This window comes from Natator depressus, chromosome 15, assembly GCF_965152275.1.
Source record: "Natator depressus isolate rNatDep1 chromosome 15, rNatDep2.hap1, whole genome shotgun sequence".
Taxonomy (NCBI): Eukaryota; Metazoa; Chordata; order Testudines; family Cheloniidae; genus Natator; species Natator depressus.
The window spans coordinates 12,358,853-12,383,569 of NC_134248.1; the positions used below are offsets into that span (position 1 = coordinate 12,358,853).

Sequence of the window (24,717 nt, forward strand, 5' to 3'; positions counted from 1 at the left end):
CCCACACCTGGATCCTCCCCACACTTAGCCCTGCCACACTTGGATCCTGCCGGGCTGAGCCTGCCTGCCCATATCTGGTGTGCCTGGTGGAGAGGGCCAGGGCCCTGGGATGTTTCTGGGGCAGGCCTGGCCCTTGCACTGTCAGGTGCAGCCTTGCTGCTGAGTCTGTGTTGGGAGAGGGCAGGGTGATGTCCCACCTCCGTGCAGCCAGTGGCCTGTGCTCTCCGCTGCCATGCTGGAGCCTCCACATTTATTTATTGACAAAATTTGCAGAATTTTAATTTTTTGACACAGAATTCCCTCAAGAGTCGACAGTCTAGTGGGGCCAGCACCCTTAATGGCTTGGAAGCTCTGTGACCCTTTGTTTTTGGTAGGTGTTTTATAATCTGTTTCTTCTTGGACTTTTCATAAGATACTGTTAATATACTAACTGGAATTTGGGCGGTCTCTATTTTTTTTTCTGCTGTGATTCATGGAATTCTCATGAAAGGGCCATTCTGCCCTTCTCTTAATGGTTCTTATGTAGCTAGAACTATTGTTCAATAACTTCTTTAGGTTATATATTTTTCATTTCATACATAGAAGATGTGATATCTTGTTCACTAGTCAAAGGAATATCTCGGGCACTTTTTTCCAAGGTTCTCCTATAATGGCATGATTGGCATGAGTAATCTTGTTTAATAGAATGGATGAAATGTAAATTACGACAACAAAACCAAGAACTGTTAAAATAAGCCACTAGTTAATCTATAAGTAACGTACATTTAGTATTCATAGGGAAAGATGCCCCTCCCCTGCTCCTCATTTACAGAGTTATGGAGTGGAACATTTTAATTGATGTCCAAACAGTAACTCTGAAAGAATCTCATGCTGTTGGGCAGCCATACCATATCAGTTTGTAGTACAGTGTTGTGCCTTCTTATTGGGCAAAGCATTTTAAAAATGTTTCTGGAGTTTTATTTGCAGCTGATATAAAAGTGTAGGACTATCTGCATCTGTTTCCACTAGAACAGTGAGAACAGACTATTGCACAGTATTGGTTTTAGTTTTCTGCTGTATGTGTTCTGTTGAAAGAGAAGTCAGGCAAAGGGTACAGGTTAGAATGAATGTTCACATTCTGCTTATTATGACTTGTTCTTTCCCTCTCTTGCTAACACTGACTTATTTGATGTGATTATTTTTGGCTTGTTTTAGTCCTCCTTTTTGTTATTTATGCCCTAGTTCATAATTCATGTATGGTGTTGACATTCTCTCTGTGCAACATTAACACAAAAAAATCTCCTCCTATAATATCACTTTGGATTTAGCTATATAGGTCTTGCCTGCCTCTCTCTCTCTCTCTCTCAGTATTTTTTCATTTATTGCTAAATCCACACTGGATTCTGACTTACATCTAAAAGAATAAAAAATGGGTAAGTAGACATTTTTGTTTTCAGTTCCCTTCATGAGAAGGGGTTGTTGCAAGTTTTGATCCTTAAAAGATAATAGCAAAGTGTTTGCAGATGCTTTTCATAGTATGCTCTGAAACTTATTAGTATTGAATTCCTACTTGAGTGCAGTCTTTGGGTATTTATAGCCTCATAACTGTCTTACTATTATAAAATGTTTTGGAAGGATTTTTAATTGCCATTTTTAAACAGTAGTGTTGCACTGAAACTTAGTATTTGAGTTTTTGGCTTAAAAATGAATTTGTGTATATTGTCTATATCTGTTAATTAATTCAAATCTAAAGTGACCAAAAATAATTTCAGGTGCTTGTTTTAGGTATTTTTCTTTTTTTCATGGTGAAAAAAGATTCTGTACATATCCAAATACATTTTTATCTACATACAATTTTTGTCTACATTAAATGTTTTGAAACAGTTTTCATTAATACTCAGTGTTACAGTAATAACCAGTGGCCCCAGCTAGGACTGGGGCACCATTGTGCCATACACTGTGATTATAGAGGCAGCATGATCCCTGATCTGAAGGGTGTAATTTTTTGAGTCCTATCTGAAGGTATTTGTTTTTTTGGGTGTAAAGTTCTCTTTTTCCAAATACCGTAGAAATATTTAGTTACATTACCTTGGTCATGTGGTTGCTATTCTTGGAGTATATACTAGTAATTTTTGAATGAAAATTACAGCAATATGTTTTCTCTGAGCTTCACTATGAATAAGAAACTTTATTTTGTTATATTTGCTCTCATAGGGCTAGATCCTACGCTTATTAAAGTCAGTGACAAAGCTCACATTTACTTTAGTGCAAGATTAAGGCCATAATTCAAGTGCAGAAAGTCTAAACTGCATCTTTCTGTGAAAATGTTTTGACTGCCTATATTCGTATCTTTTTTTAGACTAATCTGGTGACTTTATTTGCTGGAGTAAACCAGTTCCTCTAGTCTATGTAATTACATACAAATAGTAAAATATAGAAAGGTGTAAATCTGAAAGGGGCATTGGCTACAGAAAGACACACAGTTTGGGATGGGAATACTAACACATTTTGGACAGGTATGCAAACTTTAAATTTATTTTAATTTCAAAAGAGATTTCAGATTAACCAGGGTTTTTTAAATAGATTAGCCAAGCAGTCCCTTAAGGCTCATCCTCTCAGTTTCCTTGTTTTTAAATTGTTCATTTCTTCCTAACCATTCTTAGGAAAGGCTAATAACATGAAATATCCAAACACTTTTCCTTATGCTACACCAACCACATATTACACTTATATCTTTCACATGCTCTTCTCTTACCACCACAGAGGGTATTCTAGATTTCATTAGAGCAATGAGATATTGGCTGTACAAGGTGCTTGTCTTAAGTCAAGATATAACTTGAATTTTGCCTGCAACCTGTTTTACAGGTACACAGGCAAAGCTTGTATGCTTCAGAACAGTAAACAAAATTATAAGAAGAGATCCTATACTTCATCATAGTGCAAAAGCTTGCTCAAGAAATAATAATCCTCACACCTTGATTTTTGCCTGTGCCATATATTTTTCACAATTTAATAAAGCACAATTTTTTTGTCATAGATGAAAGGATAAGAATATTTCTCATCTTGGGTGTGAATATATAGTTAATATTTGTCATATTTTAAATAGTTGCAAATTATCACTTGATAAATGATACGAGTGTAGGTGTGAAAACTTGGTCTTAGCTCTGAGCATTTAAAGGGTAGGGTTTAATACAGTGTGAGGAATTGGCAAGGGCCATATGTCTTGGTTGACCTTGACTGTTGAGTCAGATTAGTTTCAGTCTCCAACTACAAATCAAACAGGGCGCTTGTAGCAATTATAAGTCGCCTGTAAATAATGTAAAGTTGAGAAGGCCGTAGTAACTGTAGGTTTTTCCCTGAAATCATAATTTAAAAAAAAATTTGTCCCTTGAATTCTTCTGTCTTGTGCATAGGCATTCTGAAAGGTCTTTCATTGATTATATAATGCTGTCTGTAAAACAGAGCAGAATTTGTTACACAAATGTGGTGGTAGTTAAAAGCTTTTTTGGCTTTCTGATCGTTCAAAAATGGCCAAACTAAAATGTTCGAATTCAGGGATGGGAGAAGAATCTTGCTGTAATCAGCCATATCAAATGGTTGACAGTGAGGAAGCTTTAGTTTATAAACAACCATTTAGTTGCAAATTCCTCTTACTTTCTATTTGCTAATTACATGTAATTGCCAGGGGAATAGAAGAACACTTCAGTCAGAGTGATAAGTTGTAATAAATTTCAGGAGTTTAAAAATGAAAAGTGCTGCTGCTAACAGTATCTGCAGATTTGAATGCATCCAAATAATACGTAAAGGTTTTTAAGTTGAAAGAAATTAAATTTAAAAAGTAGTTTGTGTGCATATTGGGCGAGGGGAGTCGTGTAAGGTTCTTTTAGGCATTTATTTTGTTAAACGTTATTGGTAGTCCTGATCACTGCATTTGTATGCAGCATTTCTCCACACTTTGAATCATCTCTAACCATTCATGTAGTTCAAATGCCCTTTTTTGTAGAAGGGGAGAAAGATGTTCTTGTTCCATGTTTCCTGTAAGCACTAGATAATGAGACTCTGATAAATCTGAACACCTACTTCCCTTGACTTTATGGCTGCCTCGTAGGAGTGGAAGCTTTCTTTTCCTTCTCTTCTTCCATTCCAGAGTCTCTTGACTGGGAGAGAGGAGTGATAATAGCTATTTTCTTCACTAATTGGCTCCTGAAAGAGTGAGAATGTTCCCTCCTTTTCTAATCCTCATCCAGCTCCCTGGCTGCTATGGGTGGTGGATCTCCATTATTCTGCCTTTCCCTCTAGTCCAGGGATCTCAAACTCAAATTACCAGGAGGGCCGCATGAAGACTAATACATTGGCCCGAGTGCTGCATCACTGACACTGCCTCCGCGCCCCTCCCCCCGCTGCAGCTGGCCCCGACCCCACTCCACCCCTGCCCCACCCCCATTCCAACCCCTTCCCCAAAGTCCCCACCCCAACTCCGCCCCCTCCCTGCCCCTATTCCAACCCCTTTCCCAAATCCCTGCTCCTGCCCCACCTCTTCTCCACCTCCTCCCCTGAGCACGGGGCTCCCTGCTCCTCCCCCCTGGAAACCGCTATGTGCTACCAAACAGCTGTTTGGTGGCGGGGAAGTGCCTGGAGGTAGGCAGAGGAGCGGGGACGAGGTGCCCTGGGGGGGGGCAGTGGGGGAGGGGAGGTTGGCGGCTGCAGGAAATAACTGGGAGGGGACGGGGGGGGGGACATGGGGAGCTTGGCGGGCCGCAGCAAATAGCTCCTGCGGGCCATGTGTTTGAGACCCCTGCTCTAGTCTCTATTTTGAGTTGTCTGCCCTTGTGAACAGCAGTAGTGCTCACTGCTGCTACTCATAGGTTTTTCGTGCCCCAGAGGGTGAAATTGGAATTCTGATATGCTCTCAACATATTGGGAATTGTAGTAGTGAAACTGATAGCTTTCACAAGCAACAAAAGACTATGAGCAATGACAGAAGCATTGAAGTGGCCTGTCTGCAGACTCAGGAAGACAGTAGTGTACTGTTTTATGTTTGGCTCCCATTCAGAAGGAAATCTTCCCAATCATAAGAGCTAAGAACGTAATTTCTTCTAAACTACATGGTTGGACCCCCATGAATGCCAGAGACAACGTTCTCTTCACAACTGTTTAGAGGGAGAGTGGATTTTCAAACATTGAATTTTATATATTAATATGTCTTTCCCCTCTAACTGCCAGAACTTTTGCAGCACTTTCCTTTCAGCTTGGCAGATTCTCTTTCCCTAAGGCCAGTGTTGGTAATCAGTTAGTTGATAGAGAGTACTCCCATTGTATTTTTCTTCGCTTCAGTCAGAGATCAAAAACATCACTGTCCTGATGAGCCTTGTTTTTGCTGGTAAGGAGGCAGGATTATAAAATGCCATCAGTTCAGTGCTATTTGTGGTAAGAGACTTTGAAGACTTTTTTTATATATAACCTGGGAGTTCTGTTGCTTTGAACACTTAATTTTTGGCAAAAATCTCTCTACTGTGAAAACTCTTCTTCCTCAATCATGTGCATTTGCCTCTGGCTTATGCTTGTTGTTGTTATCATTGGGGTACTGATTTTAAACAAATCATTCAAAGAGCTATATTACATCTCACTTGTCTTGTATTTAACACTTCTCTAACATTTTTTGGGGTTTACAGATTTGTTTGTAAATGAATCACAAAGAGGCAGCCCAGAATGAAGAAAGCAAGCAGGTCTGTTGGCTCAGTGCCCAAAGTGCCCGGGATAAATAAAACTCAAACAATAGAAAAAATCAAACCAGAAAACGGCTCCTCAGTATCTGCAGTAACAAAACTCTCAAAAACTGGAACATCAACATCCCTGCTGAAGGTAAGCTCTAATAGACTGCCTTGATTTTTTGGATAGTAAGGGATTTGGAAGGATAGAATTTTAGAATAGGGATACTAATGCAGTGGAAAACTGGGATTCATAATCTCTCAATGACTGAAGAGAATTTCAGTAGTTACACAATGCAGGACATAATGAGAGATTACGAATGCTATGGTCATTAAGTATTGCTGCTTTTGATGTGTTTATATGTACTATGGTGGAAGGCAATGCACCTTATGGAACTTAACTTTCCTGACTTCTCTGTAAAAAGGGGAACTGAGCTGCCTTCCACTGGGCGTCATGAATCGCTGTCTCAAACGGAGTGCCATGTGTTGCTCTTGAATAAGTTTCTTTGACTGACTTGTGGAGTGGTAGTAGGATGTGATAAGCTCTGTGTAAAGATTAAAAATTCCAATTGAAATTTCTCAAGATGGATACTTGAGTGGGGAATTGAGAGGACTATATTTTAAGAGACTGCGTGTTTGGTATACTTAACATTGGTGACTGGTGTCAGATCCATGCAGCCACACTGTTCCTGTAGTTTTCCATGCTCTCTCCATTTTGTATCAGGAGTGGAGCTTCAGCCTAACTGGTGTGTGCTGCTCCTACTTTCCATCTTCTTATTTGTCTTATAGGTTTTTCCTTACTCTCAGCTTAACAAGGCACCAGGCTTTGGAGTATATGTGCACATCACATTGCACCTTTTACGTCCCCTGGGCCCTTTAAAATTGAGTGGTGTAGTCTCAGGGAACATCACTGGGAGCAAGCATGTGACTTACAGGAAGCCAAGTATAATCTTTCTTGCCTCTTAGATGGGTGGCAGACAGGAGAGACCCACGATCTGGGAGATCCATGTCCGGGGTCTCCAAAATAACCAGACAGGATTACCAAAATCAAAGGGTGTTCCTCTCCCCTACCAGCTGATAGAAATTAGGAAAGTCTTAGATAGTTACTACCCAGAATTTTGTGATGTTTGTTTTGGGATGTTGTTTTGACAATAAAATGAGCCTTGAATACAGGGACATGTGAAATGCCGTGTACTTGGGACTTTATTTTCTCTCCCCAGCTGGTGAATCTGCACATTCTTATGTTTAGAAATAGACTCCTGACAAAATATTGTTTGTACCTTGCATCCTGTTTAATACAAAACCATCTTGTGATACGTAGCCATTCTGAGTAGTGTCCAGTGTCATCGACAACTGTCCTCTTAAGAGCTGACTGGCATGTACTTCTGACTGTGGTATGTAGCTTACTCATCAAGAGCTTCCAGCTGTCATACCTCTAATCAAAACAAAGAAGAGAATGATCTATCTAGCTGTCTCTGAAAGGATTTGGCCTACTGTGTGTTTACAATTTTCTCTCTTTATCAGTAGCACTTCAGGCAACTCAGGTGTACAGTTTTAAAGAGTATTATGTCAATTACACGTATCTTAGGTAGAGCAAGAAATTCCCTTCTTAACTAGTGACTGAGCGTTGTTGCACCTTAAGGGTTTTAGCTAGGTTTTAGTGACATAGCTGAGTGACTCATTCTCATGCGGTTGTCATCATGCCAGCTGTGTGAAATAAAACTATGTACATCTTTCAACTGTTCCCATATGTAGGAGAAGTTGGAAGGTTGTAGTTTGTAGACTTAAGCGCGCTGGCAATTTATATGTCTGAGGGAGTTAAAATATCAATAAGCTACTGCCATTTTAAAAGGAACTTATCTATGTAATTTTATCATTTATGGTGTTGTCTATGAAGCCTCTGGCATGCTGTCGTCTTCATGCAGAAAATGTCATCTAACCTTAAAATTTATTGGAGTCTGTTTTGTTTTTTTTTGTGAATTTTAATACATATTCCTAGACAAAAGTTGTTTAGCTGGAGTTACGATTGAGAACATATCCGTAATTTAGGTTAAAATTTAGGGCTGTCAAGCAATTAAAAAAAGTAATCGTGTGATTAAAAAAATTAATTGCACTGTTAAACAATGGTAGAATACCATTTATTTAAATATTTTTGGATGTTGTCTACGTTTTCAAATATATTGATTTCAATTACAACACAGAATACAAAGTGTACAGTGCTCACTATTTATTTTTTTTACAAATATTTGCACTGTAAAAAAACAAAAGAAATAGAATTTTTCAATTCACCTAATACAAGTACTGTAGTGCAATCTCTTTATCATGAAAGTTGAACTTACAAATGTAGAATTAAGTAAAAATAAAAACTGAATTCAAAAATAAAACCTGCATTCAAAAACTGCATTCAAAAACTGCTCGGACAAACAAGTTTGTTTACATTAGCAGGAGATAATGCTGCCCGCTTCTTGTTTACAATGTCACCAGAAAGCGAGAACTGGCGTTCTCATGGCACTGTTGTAGCCAGCGTTGCAAGATATTTACGTACCAGATGCGCTAAAGATTCACATGTCCCTTCATGCTTCAACAACCATTCCAGGGGACATGCGTCCATGCTGATGATGGGTTCTGCTTGATGATAATCCAAAGCAGTGCAGACCAGTGCATGTTCATTTTCATTATCTGAGTCAGGTGCCACCAGCAGAAGGCTGATTTTTCTTTTTTGGTGGTTCGGGTTCTGTAGTTTTCGCATCGGAGTGTTTCTCTTTTAAGACTTCTGAAAGCATGCGCCACACCTTTCCCCTCTCAGATTTTTGGAAGGCACTTCAGATTCTTCTGTCTTGGGTCGCGTGCTGTAGCTATCTTTAGAAATCTCATATTGGTACCTTCTTTGCGTTTTGTCAAATCTGCAGTGAAAGCGTTCTTAAAATGAACATGTGCTGAGTCATCAATTGAGATTGCTATAACATGAAATATACGGCAGAATGCAATTCTCCCCCAAGGAGTTCAGGCATAAATTTAATTAACGCATTATTTTTTTAATGAGTGTCATCAGCATGGAAGCATGTCCTCTGGAATGGTGGCTGAAGCATGAAAGGGATACGAATGTTTAGCATATCTGGCACGTAAATTCCTTGCAATGCCGGCTACAAAAGTGCCATGTTCTCACTTTCTGGTGACATTGTAAATAAGAAGAGGGCAGCATTATCTCCTGTAAATGTAAACAAATTTGTTTGTCTTAGCGATTGGCTGAACAAGAAGTAGGACTGAGTGGACTTGTAGGCTCTGAAGTTTTACATTATTTTGTTTTTGAGTGCAGTTATGTAGCAACAACAAAAAATCCACATTTGTGTTTCACTTTCACAACAAAGATTACACTACAGTACTTGTATGAGGTGAATTGAAAAATACTATTTTTGTTTATAATTTTTACAATGCAAATATTTATAATAAGTAATATACACTTTGCTTTCAATTACAACACAGAATACAAAGTATATGAAAATGTAGAAAAACATCAAAAATATTTAATAAATTTCAATTGATATTCGGTTGTTTAATTATGTGATTAAAAACTGTGATGAGTTAACTGTGATTAATTGACAGCCCTAATTAAAATACCTAAATAGTGGTGATGTAATTTTATATAGATCATTATATAAACACAGAACACTCAATTAAAGTTAAACTTAAATCCAAACAAGGTTTGGAAATGCACAGTTAAGGTACTCAAACACCAACCTGTAGTGACACCATGTAATTAATCATAAAATTATTATGGTTCATAATAATTTTTTTGGTTCCAGATCAGACTGAACTCATTAAACTGATATTTAATGACACACTTTTTCTTTTTTTTTTTTTTTTTTTTTTCTCCTCATGGTGTCACTGCAGGGCAGTGTTAAGTTTGTCTGGGAGACTTAACTGCATTTTGTCCTCAGGAGCCCTGCCTCATTCAGTGCAAAGAATGGATGGAACTCTGGGAATGAATCTCAGTTGTGTAGTTAATACAGTGATTGTTGGCAGGACCCCCACCTGTTTTGTTGAAGAAGCAGGAAGATGTGCGATGGAGAGAGGACTGCAGGAAGAGAAAGTATGATCGCATGGTTTAGTCAGTTGAATGTCATCCCAGAAAACTGGATTATATCTCTGCCTCTGCCACAGTGTTTCTATATGATGCTGGGGAAGTCACTTAATTGAATTTTTTCACAGGTGGCTGCTAACTGTTTTTCTCATTTTCTGAGTTCCCAAATTAAGACACCTGAAGTCCTATTTACAGAAATGCTGAGCACTCACAACTGAAGTCAATAAGAGCTCTGCTCTGAACATATAAAGTGCTATAAACTGATAAATTTTCTGGAAAATCAAGACATAGGGTTTGTTTACATGGAAGCATCCAAGAAAGTTAATCTGAATTAACTAATGGTGTGAATTTGAAGTGGTCAGTTAAACCACATTAAATCCCCATGTGAGTACTTTTATTCAGAATTAAAGAAGTCTTTAATTCAGTTTAGCTTAATTCATGGTGAATTTTAAGAGCTAGGTTTTGGCAATTGCTGGTTGAAACTTCAACATATTGTAGTCATCCAGTCTTAAGAATTTCTGCCATGTAATCAAAGGTGGTAAGTGTTGCAAACAGAAGAAAGCCAAATCTCAGAGTAGCAAATTTATTTACACATTTTCTTTTCATTTTAAGTGTTATGATTATATAAAATCAATAACCTCTTGCCTCTTTTTATTTACAAAAAAAAATTGTTTTAAGGGTTTTAAATTCAGTCAATCTAATTAATGACTTGGCATTTCTAGAGTTTGATTTATATTGAACAGTGAAAACCAACTCTTTGGGCATGGGAAGGCACACATCCCAACAAACAGACCATCTTTTCAACCAGTAATGAAAAAGAGATAATTTTTAAAGCTTCATTACTTACACTTTCACTAATATTTCATTCTGTGAATAAAAAATGATACAGCAATTCAGCTCTCTGATCTGGGAGGGAGAGAGGATTCAAACTGTCTGTAACCTGGTCTGTGCTAAACTTCAGTATAACTGCGTCGCTCAGGGGTGTGAAAAATCCATCCCCCCGAGTGACGTTGTTATACCAACCTTAACCCGCAGTGTAGACAGTGCTATGTCAGCGGGAGAGCTGCCTACTGCCTCTCACAGGGTTGGAGTTATTAAGCTGATGGGAGAGCTTTCTCCTGTCAGCTTAGAGTGTCTTCACCAGAAGCACTACAGTGGTGCAGCTGCACTGATGCAAATTTGTATTGTAGACTTGCCCTGTATTTCAGTAGCGCAGAAAAATTTAAAGGATGGGGTTAGTTTTACAGCTGCTCAGAACTATACATGCACCTGCAGTGAAACTGATGATTTGCATTTATACTTTGGAATAGGATGCTTATATAGATGCACTGGTATCCAGGGTTCTTGCATTGAAATATTCTTAAAAACTTTTTAAAAACTTGTTTCAAAGTGCTAGAATAGTAAATTATGCAGTGGTATTGAAGCTGTGTCAATCCTACAATACTAGAGAGACAAGGTGGGTTAGTTAATATGTTTTAGTGGACCAACTGCTGTTGGTGAGAGACACAAGAAATGATAAAAGACAAACACCATATCACCTGTGGGTGAACACTTTTCAGTAAAAAGAAAAGGAAGAGTTGTGGCACCTTAGAGACTAACAAATTTATTTGAGCATAAGCTTTCGTGAGCTACAGCTCACTTCATCGGATGCATCACAAAAGCTTATGCTCAAATAAATTTGTTAGTCTCTAAGGTGCCACAAGTCCTCCTTTTCTTTTTGCAGATATAGGCTAACACGGCAGCTACTCTGAAACTTTTCAGTAAGTGATCGCTCTATATCTAATCTGTTAGTCCTTATCCTCAAAGGAAACCTGCACAACAAAAGACGAGCGTGGGAGCTTAAATTCATAACTTTGTAGCTACTAAAAATCATGGTCTTAATAAAGATGCTGAATTTATGGCTTATTACAGCAATCTGTAACTCACTAATTCCCGCCCCCCCTTTTTCCCCTATGACAACAGTGTATTAACAGGCACTTCATGATCCCTTAGAATATGTGCTAACTACTTAAGATAAACTATCTGTTTAATCTTGTATTTAGTTGTGGCACTCTCAGGCTTGGTCTGCACTAGTTAGGTGCAAGTAAGGCAGCTTACCTCAACGTAATTATGTCAGTGTCTTCTCTGGAATGCTGCTTCCACCGAAGTAAGTGGCCGCTACACTGACGACATAACTCCACCTCCACAAGAGGCGTAGTGCTTATACTGGAGTAGAAAAGGCGACACTGTGTCCATGTAGACACTGCATTACTTCAGCTGTTGGTTGTCATTCTTGTCAGTTTCATGGCTGCTATTGTGTCTCCTTCACATCCTTGTCAATTTCGCAGGGCTGTGAATTTTGCTGCTGGTAGGATCCTTGCTGTGAAATTGAGCCCCCCAAAGCTGATGGCCGGGCACTGGGCTCACAGCTGGAGCCCTCACTCCGGCATGACCACCTGAGCTGTGAGCCTGGCATGGGGCTCAATTTCATAGCCAGGAACCTACCAGCACAATTTCAGGGCTCCAGCTGTGAGCCACCCACCCCCTCCCCCATGTTAGTTTCACCGCTGGTAGGCTCCATAAGCCTCTGCCAGGCTCACAGCTTGGGCTGGCACACCAGGGAGGGTGGGGGCTACAGCTGTGAGCTCTGCATGGCTGTTAATGCCCCGCACTTGGCTGTCAACTAGTGTAGGCACTCCTGGTGGGGACATGTGACGTTGGCAGAAGGAGGGTAGTGTGGACACCAACAGCTGATTGAATTACTGTGGTAGCTGTAGGTTGACCTAAATTAAGTCCACCTAATTTTGTTGTGTATACAAGCCCTTAGTACCTTTCCCAGACATGAATAAGAGCTTTGTATAACTCAAAAGCTTGTCTCTCTCTCTCTCACCAACAGAAGCTGGTCCCACCTTGTGTCTCAGAGTAGTGGATTGACTAATAGTGGGTGTTATCTAAGCAATAATGTACTGAATATGTGTTTTAGATCTTAAAATATATTGTGTATAAAAATATTCACTTGTAATAACAGCGGCTTTGATTAGTCAACATTTCCGGTCCTGCACTTCATATCCAGTCATGTTAATATCGTTTTCCCTTTTCAGACAAAAAGTAGTGATGACCTTTTAGCGGGGATGGCTGGTGGTGGGGTGACTATGACCAATGGTGTGAAGGCAAAGAAGAGCACCTGCACATCCACAGCATCTTCAGCTTCAGGGACCACCATGAACAACCTGGAGAATAAACCCAAGACTATTACAGGTACAAGGAGATATTAGTCTCAAAGGATTGTTTCCTTGGCTTTTTGTTGTTCCGTTATGAAACCATTGCAACTCTTCCATAGGCAGGGTACAAAGCATCTAACAAAGAGCTCAGCAAAGGCCAGGCCAAATAGAACACTCTGCCAATGACCCTACTCACCCAGTTTGTATTGATAAAATATTCACCTGCAAATCCTTACATACACTATTGGTCATTTAGCTTTTTCTATAGTGGTATTCACTGGGACCAACAACTGGTGTAGACACATGCTGCTAGAAAAATCCCTACTTTGGTCATTAAAGGTTTTAAGTAAGGGATTAATATCTTCAATACAGGGTGTTGTGTTAAGCTAATAATCTCTACTCATGTACTTAAATAAGGAGAAATAATTTTGTAAAGCCTTCAGACAGGTGTGACATTCCATAGTGTTTATCACAACACAATTAGTAGAAATATGTTTGTTGTCCGATTGCTAGTTTTGGGGCTCAGTAAAGTTAATAAAATAGTAAGTCACCTTGCAGTTAAGAAGTGATGCTGCTGCTCTCTGCTTCAGCATTTTTGAGTGAGAATGGTGAGAAATTGAATTTGATGGTGAAAATATTTAAATACAGTGATTTCATTCTTGGATCAGAATATACATGTTTATAAAAAGTACTCAAATGGGAACTGTGTTCCCACAGCTAAAAGTGAAGATGTATCTATGATCTCTGAACTTAAAGAGAGAATATCAAGTATCTTACATATAGTTACTCTTCATTTTTTTTATACAATTTATTAGATACTTTGGGGGAGAATCTCTTTTCCTCTTGCAAACAATAGGTTTTTTAATCCTTGTTTTGAGGGGGGCTTAACATGTCTTCAGACACTGTAAAGAATATTTAAACCTTATTTGAGACTCTCATAAATAGACTGTACATATTTCATTTCAAAAGTGTGGTTTAGAATGTCAGCCCTTTTATAATCATAGCAACATATATAGTCATATGTAATTTCATACCTGTACTCACGTTGCTGATTTTTTAAATGAATTAAAATTACATTTTTAAAAACATACAGGTTCGACCTCCACAGCCAAGCGTAGCACTTCATCTGGAAATAAAGAATCTAGCTCTTCTAGGGAAAGAATACGCGATCGTTCCCGTCTGAACCAAAGCAAAAAACTGCCTTTGACAGGACAGGGGACTAATGATACCATTCTGGCAAAACGCTCCCGTAGTCGTACTAATCCAGAGTCTGATGTTCGGATGAGCAAGTCCAAATCGGACAATCAAATTAGTGACAAAGCTGCTTTGGAAGCTAAAGTGAAAGATCTTCTGACTTTAGCAAAAACTAAAGATGTGGAGATTTTACACTTGAGGAATGAACTCAGAGACATGCGTGCTCAGCTTGGCCTTAATGAAGATCAGCCTGAGCGTGATGAGAAGTCTGAGGAAAAAGAGGCCATTGTTGTTCACCAGCCAACTGATGTAGAGTCTACGTTATTGCAGTTACAAGAGCAAAACACTGCCATCCGAGAAGAACTCAACCAATTGAAGAATGAGAATCGAATGTTGAAGGACAGATTAAATGCATTGGGCTTTTCTTTGGAACAAAGGCTAGACAACTCTGAGAAACTCTTTGGCTACCAATCTTTGAGCCCAGAGATCACAACTGGTAATCACAGTGATGGTGGTGGCACTCTTACATCTTCAGTGGAAGGTTCTGCTCCTGGTTCAATGGAAGATTTGTTGAGTCAGGACGAAAACACCTTAATGGACAATCAACATAGTAACTCCATGGATAATTTAGACAGTGAGTGCAGTGAAGTTTATCAGCCACTTACATCAAGTGATGATGCCTTAGATGCTCCATCGTCTTCAGAGTCTGAAGGAGTACCAAGCATAGAAAGATCTAGGAAAGGAAGCAGTGGCAATGCAAGTGAAGTTTCTGTAGCTTGTCTGACAGAACGGATACACCAGATGGAAGAGAACCAGCATAGTACATCTGAGGAGCTTCAAGCAACACTTCAGGAACTTGCAGATTTACAACAAATAACTCAAGAGCTGAACAGTGAGAATGAAAGACTTGGAGAAGAAAAAGTAATTCTTATGGAATCCTTGTGTCAGCAGAGTGACAAGTTAGAACACTTCAGCCGACAGATTGAATATTTCCGCTCCCTTTTAGATGAACATCACATCTCATATGTTATTGATGAAGATATGAAAAGTGGGAGGTATATGGAGTTAGAGCAACGTTATATGGACCTTGCTGAGAATGCTCGTTTTGAACGAGAGCAACTGCTGGGTGTCCAGCAGCATCTGAGCAACACTTTGAAGATGGCAGAGCAAGATAACAAGGAGGCCCAAGAAATGATAGGGGCACTGAAAGAACGGAACCACCACATGGAACGAATTATTGAGTCAGAGCAGAAAAGTAAGGCAGCATTAGCAGCCACCTTAGAGGAGTACAAAGCCACAGTAGCCAGTGATCAGATTGAGATGAACAGGCTGAAAGCTCAGCTGGAGCATGAAAAGCAAAAAGTGGCTGAACTGTACTCTATACACAACTCTGGAGATAAATCAGATATACAAGATTTGCTGGAGAGTGTCAGACTGGACAAGGAAAAAGCAGAGACTTTGGCCAGCAGTCTGCAGGAAGAGCTGGCTCTCACTCGCAATGATGCCAATCGATTGCAGGATGCCATTGCTAAGGTAGTGTTCAAACAATTACATTCTATATCTTATACGTATAAGCCTCCAACCCTCCCTCTGCTGTTCATTACAGTTTTTCAATTTGTTCCTTGGAGTTATGTGACCAGTTATGAGCTTTACCAGAATGTGCCTATATTCAAGATTTTTCTACTGGATCTTATGTACAAAAAAAGTGTATCCTTTTATGAAGCTTTTTACACCTAAGCTCAGTTGTACTGGATTACGCGTATAAATGACTCGTTTTTAAGGGAAAATATAGATGTGTAAAACCTTAGTTGGAATTAAGCAAATCATTGTTTTTAAATATTGCCATTGTGGGACACCCTTGAGCAGGTGTAAATAATTTATAGTCGATTTACCTTGGGGGTACCTCATGTGTTGTACTCTAATTTTCTTTCTCAATAATTAGCATAAAATGATGAAAATATTAGTTCAGGGCTTAAACCTTGTTCTTGCAGTCAGGTGTGTGTGTGTGTGTGGGAGGGGGGGCTATTACTCATTTTTCTGGCTGCTTCTCATTTCAGCTTGTGATTCAGTACTATTCTGAAAGAAAAGGAGTACTTGTGGCGCCTTAGAGACTAACCAATTTATTTGAGCATAAGCTTTCGTGAGCTACAGCTCACTTCATCAGATGCATACTGTGGAAAATACAGAAGATGTTTTTATACACACAAAGCATGAAAAAATGGGTGTTTATCACTACAAAAGGTTTTCTCTCCCCCCACCCTACTCTCCTGCTGGTAATAGCTTATCTAAAGTGATCACTCTCCTTACAATGTGTATGATAATCAAGGTGGGCCATTTCCAGCACAAATCCAGGTTCTCTCCAGTGGCCCACCTTGATTATCATACACATTGTAAGGAGAGTGATCACTTTAGATAAGCTATTACCAGCAGGAGAGTAGGGTGGGGGGAGAGAAAACCTTTTGTAGTGATAAACACCCATTTTTTCATGCTTTGTGTGTATAAAAACATCTTCTGTATTTTCCACAGTATGCATCTGATGAAGTGAGCTGTAGCTCACAAAAGCGTATGCTCAAATAAATTGGTTAGTCTCTAAGGTGCCACAAATACTCCTTTTCTTTTTGCGAGTACAGACGAACACGGCTGTTACTCTGAGTACTATTCTGTTACTGCTTCACTTGTCATGTGGTGGGATGCTTGGTAGATTCTGAAATAAATTCAGCTCGGAAATGAAAGCTTAACTGTGAAAGTGGTCCAAATTGATAGTTGCAGTGCAGCCAAAAGTTACGTATCACACATCACACCTTGGTCCAGATATAGCAATTCCTAATTAATTTACATAAAGCTTCTCAATTCACATAACACTACTTGATATTAAATTTAGTTCTTATGAGATTTTAAAAAATATTTTAAGGATGATGGCTATGGCAATGAAATGCAACCAATTTTTATCTTAAGAATTCATCTTTGTCCTGAATTCATTATGGTCACTTAATGGTTGTTCTTCAGGTTGAAGATGAATACAGAGTCTTCCAAGAAGAAGCCAAGAAACAAATTGATGATCTCAATATGACTCTAGAAAAGCTTCGGGCAGAGCTGGAGGAAAAAGAGACTGAAAGAAGTGACATGAAAGAAACTATCTTCGAGTTGGAAGATGAAGTAGAGCAACATCGAGCTGTGAAACTTCACGACAACCTCATCATATCTGACTTAGAGAGTAAGTGATACGAGTTCCTCTTGTTGTATTGTATTTTAACTTGAAAACAGCTGAAACAGGATAGTAAAAGTATTTTAATTGTGGTTTGCACATGTTTGAAATCAGAATAAACCTTGCAGAAAGAAAGAACTCAGCTTGACTTTGGGCTTGCAGGACTAGTAGTTGGGGATGGGGCCGGACACATGTACATTGAGAAAATATGAACTGGCAATCGTGAGAATAAATATGAAGCCTCAGTGCCATTTTGAGTCACTTTTCAAGCAGAACTGCATGTAGTTATAGATTCAGATTGTGGCTTATTACCTGTGATTGATTTAATTCTGTCTGGGAGAACCCAAGTTCTCTTGTCTCTCCAGTACAGCAAAGATATATAAACTTCCAAAAGTTAAATAGATCTACATCTACATCTGAATAATTTGATTGTTTCTAGACCAAGAAAAGTCTCCCTGTTGAAGAAAATGTGTTTTCAATGGAGAAATTGCACAGGGACCCTAAAGAATTTTGCATATACTGTTGTCTTCATGGTCACATCCATGTGTACTTGCTCAAACTGTGAAACTGAAAATGAATTTGGCAGCTCTGGTTGGGAAAACTCAAGCAGGTTGGGAAAACTTTCTATCCTGTTGTCTCTTAGCGTCCATTTCCTGAATAGCGTGGCTCAAGACTCACTCAAAGCATCCAGCAAAAATCATGCCTGCCAGTCTTGCCTAGTAGTTCAGTGGGGAGTGTCTCTGTCTGAAAATCTGAATATAGACTGTCATGGTTACAGAGCTAACAGCACCTTTGTCCCCCTTCCGGTCTTTCAGAGTGCATTGTCGCAAGTGTCAGGCTTCATGCCTTTTACATATCTTGGTATGGAAGTCTGCATTTGTCCCCCTCTGAGCCCAAGCCCTGAGCTACAGTACCCTGTGGATTAACCATGCTTACCCAGCACATCTGACTGAGTTCAGAGACCTGCAATTCTTCCCTTTGGGAGTCTGTGACCAGTAGTATACAGTGACAAAACATCCTTCTTAACATCAAACTAATGTTTGCTTCAACAATAGGGACAAAGCCTTTAAAGAATAAGGATCTTAAAACAACATTCTACATACATGTCTGTCTTACCTAAAGACTTAGTTTCCTGAGTTTCAGAGTAGCAGCCGTGTTAGTCTGTATCCGCAAAAAGAAAAGGAGTACTTGTGGCACCTTAGAGACTAACCTGAGTGTAACTTCAGTAGGCATAACATCTTTAGATGCCCTGGCAGGTGTCTTCATATCAGTTTACTTTCCCTGAACTGCCATAGTTTTTTATTCTTCTGTGTTTTTGGGCTTTGGTCTTTCTGAATTAAATCAGTCCAGTAGGCTTAGCAGAAGATCACGCAGGAGTTCTCTCAGCCAATGGCTCTGCTATTGTCACATAACATCCCTCAAATGTTTGCTTAGTGGTAGCTTATCTTGAGCCATTCTTTCTTTTCCTTCTTGGTTTTTGTCTTTACAGTCCCCGATTAAGCAAAATCATATGGTAAACACTCCAATAATCCGGTTAATATACAGTATCCACATAGGTTTCAGAGTAGCAGCCGTGTTAGTCTGTATTCGCAAAAAGAAAAGGAGTACTTGTGGCACCTTAGAGACTAACCAATTTATTTGAGCATAAGCTTTCGTGAGCTACAGCTCACTTCATCGGATGCATAAAGTGGAAAGTACAGTGAGGAGATTTTATATACACACACACACACACCATGAAAAAATATACATTGTAAGGAGAGTGATCACTTAAGATGAGCTATTACCAGCAGGAGAGTGGGGTTGGGGGGAGAGAACCTTTTGAAGTGATAATCAAGGTGGGCCATTTCCAGCACATTTCCAGGAGTTAAAAAGAACGTCTTATAATATTACTAAGCAGTTCCAATTTCGTCACACAGACCTGTCTCAAAAGGGCTGTGTGCAGTCATGAGGTTGCATACCTCAGTTCAGTCAGTTAGCAGACCTATATCTTGCTAGGCTCAAAGCTTCATGAGAAATTCCATATCTTCTTTGATCTGTTATCTAGATACTAATCTGTTGTAGTTGAATTTTATGGATAGTAATCTGATGTAATAGCTTCAGGAAGCAACCTGTATTGTAAGTATAGGCAGGAAGGAGAATGACACCTTGAGGTAGCTGTAAAGTGTAGTAACCAAATAATAGTATAATTAAAACTAACTTTTTGTTAATATTCTTCTAATAAATCAGTACCTTTAAAAACTCAACTCTTCATGGCTTCAAAACTAAAATTTTTGCAGTAGTTCTTTGGTGTCACTGCTTCCCATAGGAAAAAAAAAAGAGCAACATCTTGAAGAGGAGGAAAAAATCTCTTTAGGGCTTGTGCTCAGAGCCCAGATCTAGAGCCTAGAGATAAATGATGAGCAAAAATTTAACAGATGGTGGTATTAGTGACAGAAAAATGCATCACAACAGCAAATTCTCTAATATTGATTGATTAACCAATTCCTTTGGCCTTGAATTAGTCTGAGATGCATGGCCAGATACATGGTGTCCATGTTAATGGCTTTTTAAATGTAGAGAATTCTTCATTACATGTTTCTGTATATAGCACCATTCAGAAAAAGCATGGTTCTCCATATTAAAACAACTAAACCATAGTAAAGAGTAATAGGAAAGAAAAGTCTTTGGTTTAGATTTAAAAAATAGGATAGAGTGACTGCTGTAGCTCTTTGAGGAGAGAATGTGCTGAGTGTCAAACTAACTAAATGAAGGGAATGATGTGAGAAGCAATAAATAGTGGCAGAATATTAATGAACAATTGGAGAATTCATAGAAACAAGTCCATAAAAGTAGGAGGGTGTACTTCATAACTGAAATTAGTAATAAGACCTTGAAATGAATTCAGTTTAATGAGCAGCCAGAATAAATAATGGAGTGACATATGAGAAGCTCAAGTGCAGGAAGTTGGGTGTCATTGCTTTGAATAGCTTCTAGAGACTAGAAAGACGAAACTGGGAATATAGCAAGAAGTGTATTACAACAGTCTGGGCATGAAATTCAAACTTAATTGCATGAGGAATTTAATTGTAGATAATGTTCAACAGCTTGCAAAACTAAATGAGCTAATCAATATGAGCAGTAAAAGTCAAATCACTATTGAAAAGGATTCTTCCTATAGGTTGTTGTGCACTAGTACGTGTTTGAGAGGACCAAAGTTAGCACTAGGAGAAAGTGAAGACCAGGAAAATGCTCCATGCAATCATGTCTTTAAAAAACAAACTCTGTTTAATGATTGTGACATGACTTTTCTCTTCAACTTAAAACAAAAAATCCTATTGTATAAGCATGTAAAAATTACTTTAAAAGAATGTTAAGGTTCCCAGGTCATGCACTAAAAAGTTAACAAATTCCAGAATAAAGATTGCATGTGTATTTTTACACCAGTGCAGCACATTTATACTAGGTACAGAAATTCCCAGTATAACTAAGCCTGTATTTTATAGAAACATTACACTAGATGGCGTTTTTGCTCTGGTTTTGGATACTGGCTTTGAAAAACCAACTGAACTGAAACTCTTTTGGTAAAATAAGCATGCTAAATTGTCTAGTAGCCATTTGTTTTTAATGTTTAAAAAAAGGAAAAAAAAAACCAACAACCCCTATGTCTATAAAACCCAGCCAATAAATGTTGAATGAACACTTGAAACACGCTCTTGGTGAATTTTGTCTTTATAACAGAGATTAGCTATTTAAATCAGCACATCAGTTGTCAGATTTTCTTCTTAAAATCAAGATGTTTGTATATACATTTAATGCAAGATATTTTGAAACACAGATGATCTCTAAAATCTCAATGGAATTCAGTCATCTTAACCCTTGCCGATGGGTTATTTATACCACTTTTATTGTATGACACAAAAAATGATTCAATTCATTCAACGCAAGTGAGTTTTACTAATAGTAAAACTTGAGATTTTAACACAAGTGACTTTCTACTAAAATTTGACACTGAAAGTGTTAATCTCTTCCAGTAAGACTGATCATATGGACTTAACACCTTTGTGTGACAATAACAGAAACTCAAACACAAAAAAGATAAGCAAAAAGCCCATGCTTTGGTGTATTTTTGACCCGAACCGTTTTCCTACTCTAGAAAGCTGTATCATTTAAACCATTATTTTATTGTTGTTATTTGTATTAATTTAGCATGTAGGAGTCCTGGTCTTGGCTCTAGAAACCCATTTACTCTTTTTGGACAGGCACCATCTTAGAATAAGACAAAAGAGAGCAGCTGGATACAGGCAGAGTACAAGGAAACAATGAGACAGTTTTGGTGAGCATAATAGACAAGTGGTCTTTGAACAGCATTGTTACAACTATTGTCAGGTTCACCAATATACCAACATAATTATACTGGTGTAACTCTGCTAGTGTGGATGCAGTTATTACTGGTATAAAGATACTCTACTTTAAGGGAAATAGCTATTCCAGTAAAAGGCTCCTTTATACCAATATAATGGATGCACACTAGGCTTGTAGCCTTGTAAATATATTGGTAAAAAAAATTATATCAATAATAGGCAGTTTTACCAGTACAACTTTCAAATATAGACCAGGCCTACATAGAACATCCACAATTCATGAAAGCTGAAAAACTTCAGCCATGCTGTACTCCTCTGTCAGGATTTGTGTTGATTGTATATCTTCTCTTGAAACACTTAGGCCCCGCCTACACTACAGGCGGGAGGGAGATGGATCTAAGTTGCGCAACTTCAGCTACATGAATAATGTAGCTGAAGTCGATGTACTTAGATCTACTTACCGCGGGCTCCACACTACGCTATGTCGACTGGAGACACTCTCCTGTCGACTCACCTTGTGCTTCTCATTCAGGTGGAGTACAGGAGTCAACGGGAGAGTGATCGGCTGTCGATTTAGCTAGTCTTCAGTAGACCCGCTAAATCGATCGCTGATGCATCGATCGCCGTGCTTCGAACCCCCAGTAAGGGTAGACAAGCCCTAAATCTAGAAGACTACGGTCGGGTCTACAGTACATACTTCTGCTGGTATAGCTATATCTCTCAGGAGCTTGAAGAGGTAGCTTGAAGAGGTATGAAGACATAGCTGTGCCAGCAGAAGGCCCTAGTAGAGATGCAGTTATACTGGCAAAACTACACTTTTATAATTTGTTTCCTTTGTGGAGAGTATATTTGCTATATTGGTACTTGGCTGGTGTAATCTGTGTCCACACTAGGAGCACTGTTCTAGTGTAATATTCTGGTGCTTCTATTGTAGGCATAGCATGCGTATCTTCAGAAACTGAGTGCCTGTGTGCGACTATAGATGAGTGATTTAAGTTTAACAACAAGCCTACACTAGAATCTCACAGTTACGAACACCTCAGGAATTGAGGTTGTTTGTAACTCGGAAACGTTCATAAATTTGAACAAAATATCATGGTTGTTTTTTCAAACGTTTACAACTGAACATTAACTTAATACAGCTTTGAAACTTTACCATGCAGAAGTAAAATGCTGCTTTCCCTTTATTTTTTAGTAGTTTACATTTAACACAGTACAGTATTTGCTTTTTGTTTTTGTTTTGGTCTGTGTTGCTGCGTGATTGTGTATTTCTGTTTCCAAGTGAGGTGTGTGGTTAACTGGTCATAACTCTGGTGTTCATAACTCTGAAGTTCTACTGTATTGTGTTACAGTAGCTACTGAGGGAAGTAATGTTTACTTGTGGGACAAGCATTTATCTTCAGTTGTTCATATTCATCTATTGTTCTACAGTTTCTAGTGTTTCTCAAAGAGTGAGAGGAAGTAAATGCCACATGATTTATTTTGTAACAAACAACCCAGGCAATATGGCTAAGATTAGGAAAGTTTTTTGCAAGAAAATACATGACAGCACATATTTTAAAATTGTCAAAAGACTTGAAAAGAGTGAATATCGTGACCTAAGAAGAAAAATGAAATGCTTTTGTAGATTGCCTATAAGATTTTGTTTTAGATTGGCCCAAGGGAATAAGAATCATTGACGCATACACAAGATATAGATGTGACGGATTCCGCCCCCGTGCCCCCTCGGGGTGCCACCTGATGTACTGGGGTAACACTGAGCCCACCTGTTCCACCAGTCTGGGCTCCCTTACACTGTCCTGCCGAGCCAGGCCCTCAAGTCTCCTCCAGCACACACACAGGTAGGAACACACCCAGCTGCAGAAAGACACAAACACTGAAATCAGCACTGCATGCGTAGGCTTCAGCTAGTGGAGTGTAAACCCAAAATTGTATCATCTTGGCCTGCACAGAGAACTGTACAGCGTACACTCATGAAATTCGCCCCCTCCCTCAATGTGGAGGAAGATATGTACAGCTCCTCCCCCCACCCCCTCCCATTATGAACAAAAACAAGTTTATTAACTACAAAAGAGAGATTTTAAGCGATTATAAGGGTTAGCAAACAGATCAAAGCAGATTACCTATCAAATGAAACAAACATGCAAACTAAGCTTAAGATACTAAAGAAACTGGTTACAAGTAGTAATTTCTCACTGTAAATGTTATTTTAGACAGATTGCAGTGGTTCTTGAGGCAAGCCGCTCTTGCTTGCAGATTAAAACTCCAGGTATTTTTCACAGGCCAGACACCTTTCCAGCCTGGGCTCAGCTCAGCTCTTCTCCTCACCTGCCCAATCCCGCCCCTCCCCACTTTGTCTTTGTTTCTTAGATGTTTCCAGCAGTCATCCTGGTCAGGGATTCAGTGAAGAACGAACACTGTTTGTCACTCCCCTGCCTTAAATAGGTTTGACATATGACGGGAATCCTTTGTTTTCAAGTATCAGAGGGGTAGCTGTGTTAGTCTGTATCCACAAAAACAAAGATTTATTTGGGCATAAGCTTTCATGCATCTGAAGAAGTGAGGTTTTTTAACTCACGAAAGCTTATGCCCAAATAAATCTGTTAGTCTTTAAGGTGCCACCAGACTCCTCTTTGCTTTTGTTTTCCAGTGTGGTTCTCCCCCCTCCCACCAGTGGAAAAATACTGGTATTTTGTTATGGAGTCCAGTACCAGGTGACTTGATGACATGATCATGCAGTGTCAAAACATCCCTGGAAAGCTTGTCAGGAAGGTGGGAGATTAGCATCTTCAAAGACCTATTGTTCTCCCTAATGGTCCATTCATTGACTTGTTCCCAGCTAGCTAGCCAGACAGACTGATTGCATTCTGTCTGGTGGGCATTCCCCAGGTGTAAACACTTCTGTAGAACAGATGTATAGTCAATATTGCTAACTTTAGGTACAAAATTATTAGGGCTGTCGATTAATCAAAGTTAACTCACATGATTAACTCAAAAAATTAATTGTGAT

The 24,717-nt window shown here is 39.0% G+C and overlaps 1 protein-coding gene across 4 annotated transcripts in view; it reads left to right on the forward strand.

The window, feature by feature from the left end:
- Positions 1-24,717, forward strand: part of SPECC1L (sperm antigen with calponin homology and coiled-coil domains 1 like) — a 112,484-nt gene that overhangs the window by 13,507 nt on the left and 74,260 nt on the right. For 2 of the 4 annotated variants that reach the window (XM_074973026.1, XM_074973027.1), the window contains 4 exons: positions 5,652-5,841; positions 12,849-13,005; positions 14,062-15,695; positions 17,169-17,376. In XM_074973026.1, the coding sequence (XP_074829127.1) occupies positions 5,689-5,841; positions 12,849-13,005; positions 14,062-15,695; positions 17,169-17,376 (2,152 nt within the window). In that variant the 5' untranslated portion in view covers positions 5,652-5,688. Of the gene's footprint in view, positions 1-294; positions 371-5,651; positions 5,842-6,970; positions 7,082-12,848; positions 13,006-14,061; positions 15,696-17,168; positions 17,377-24,717 lie in introns of those variants that run through there. The other 2 variants (XM_074973025.1, XM_074973029.1) reach the window with 2 other exon arrangements.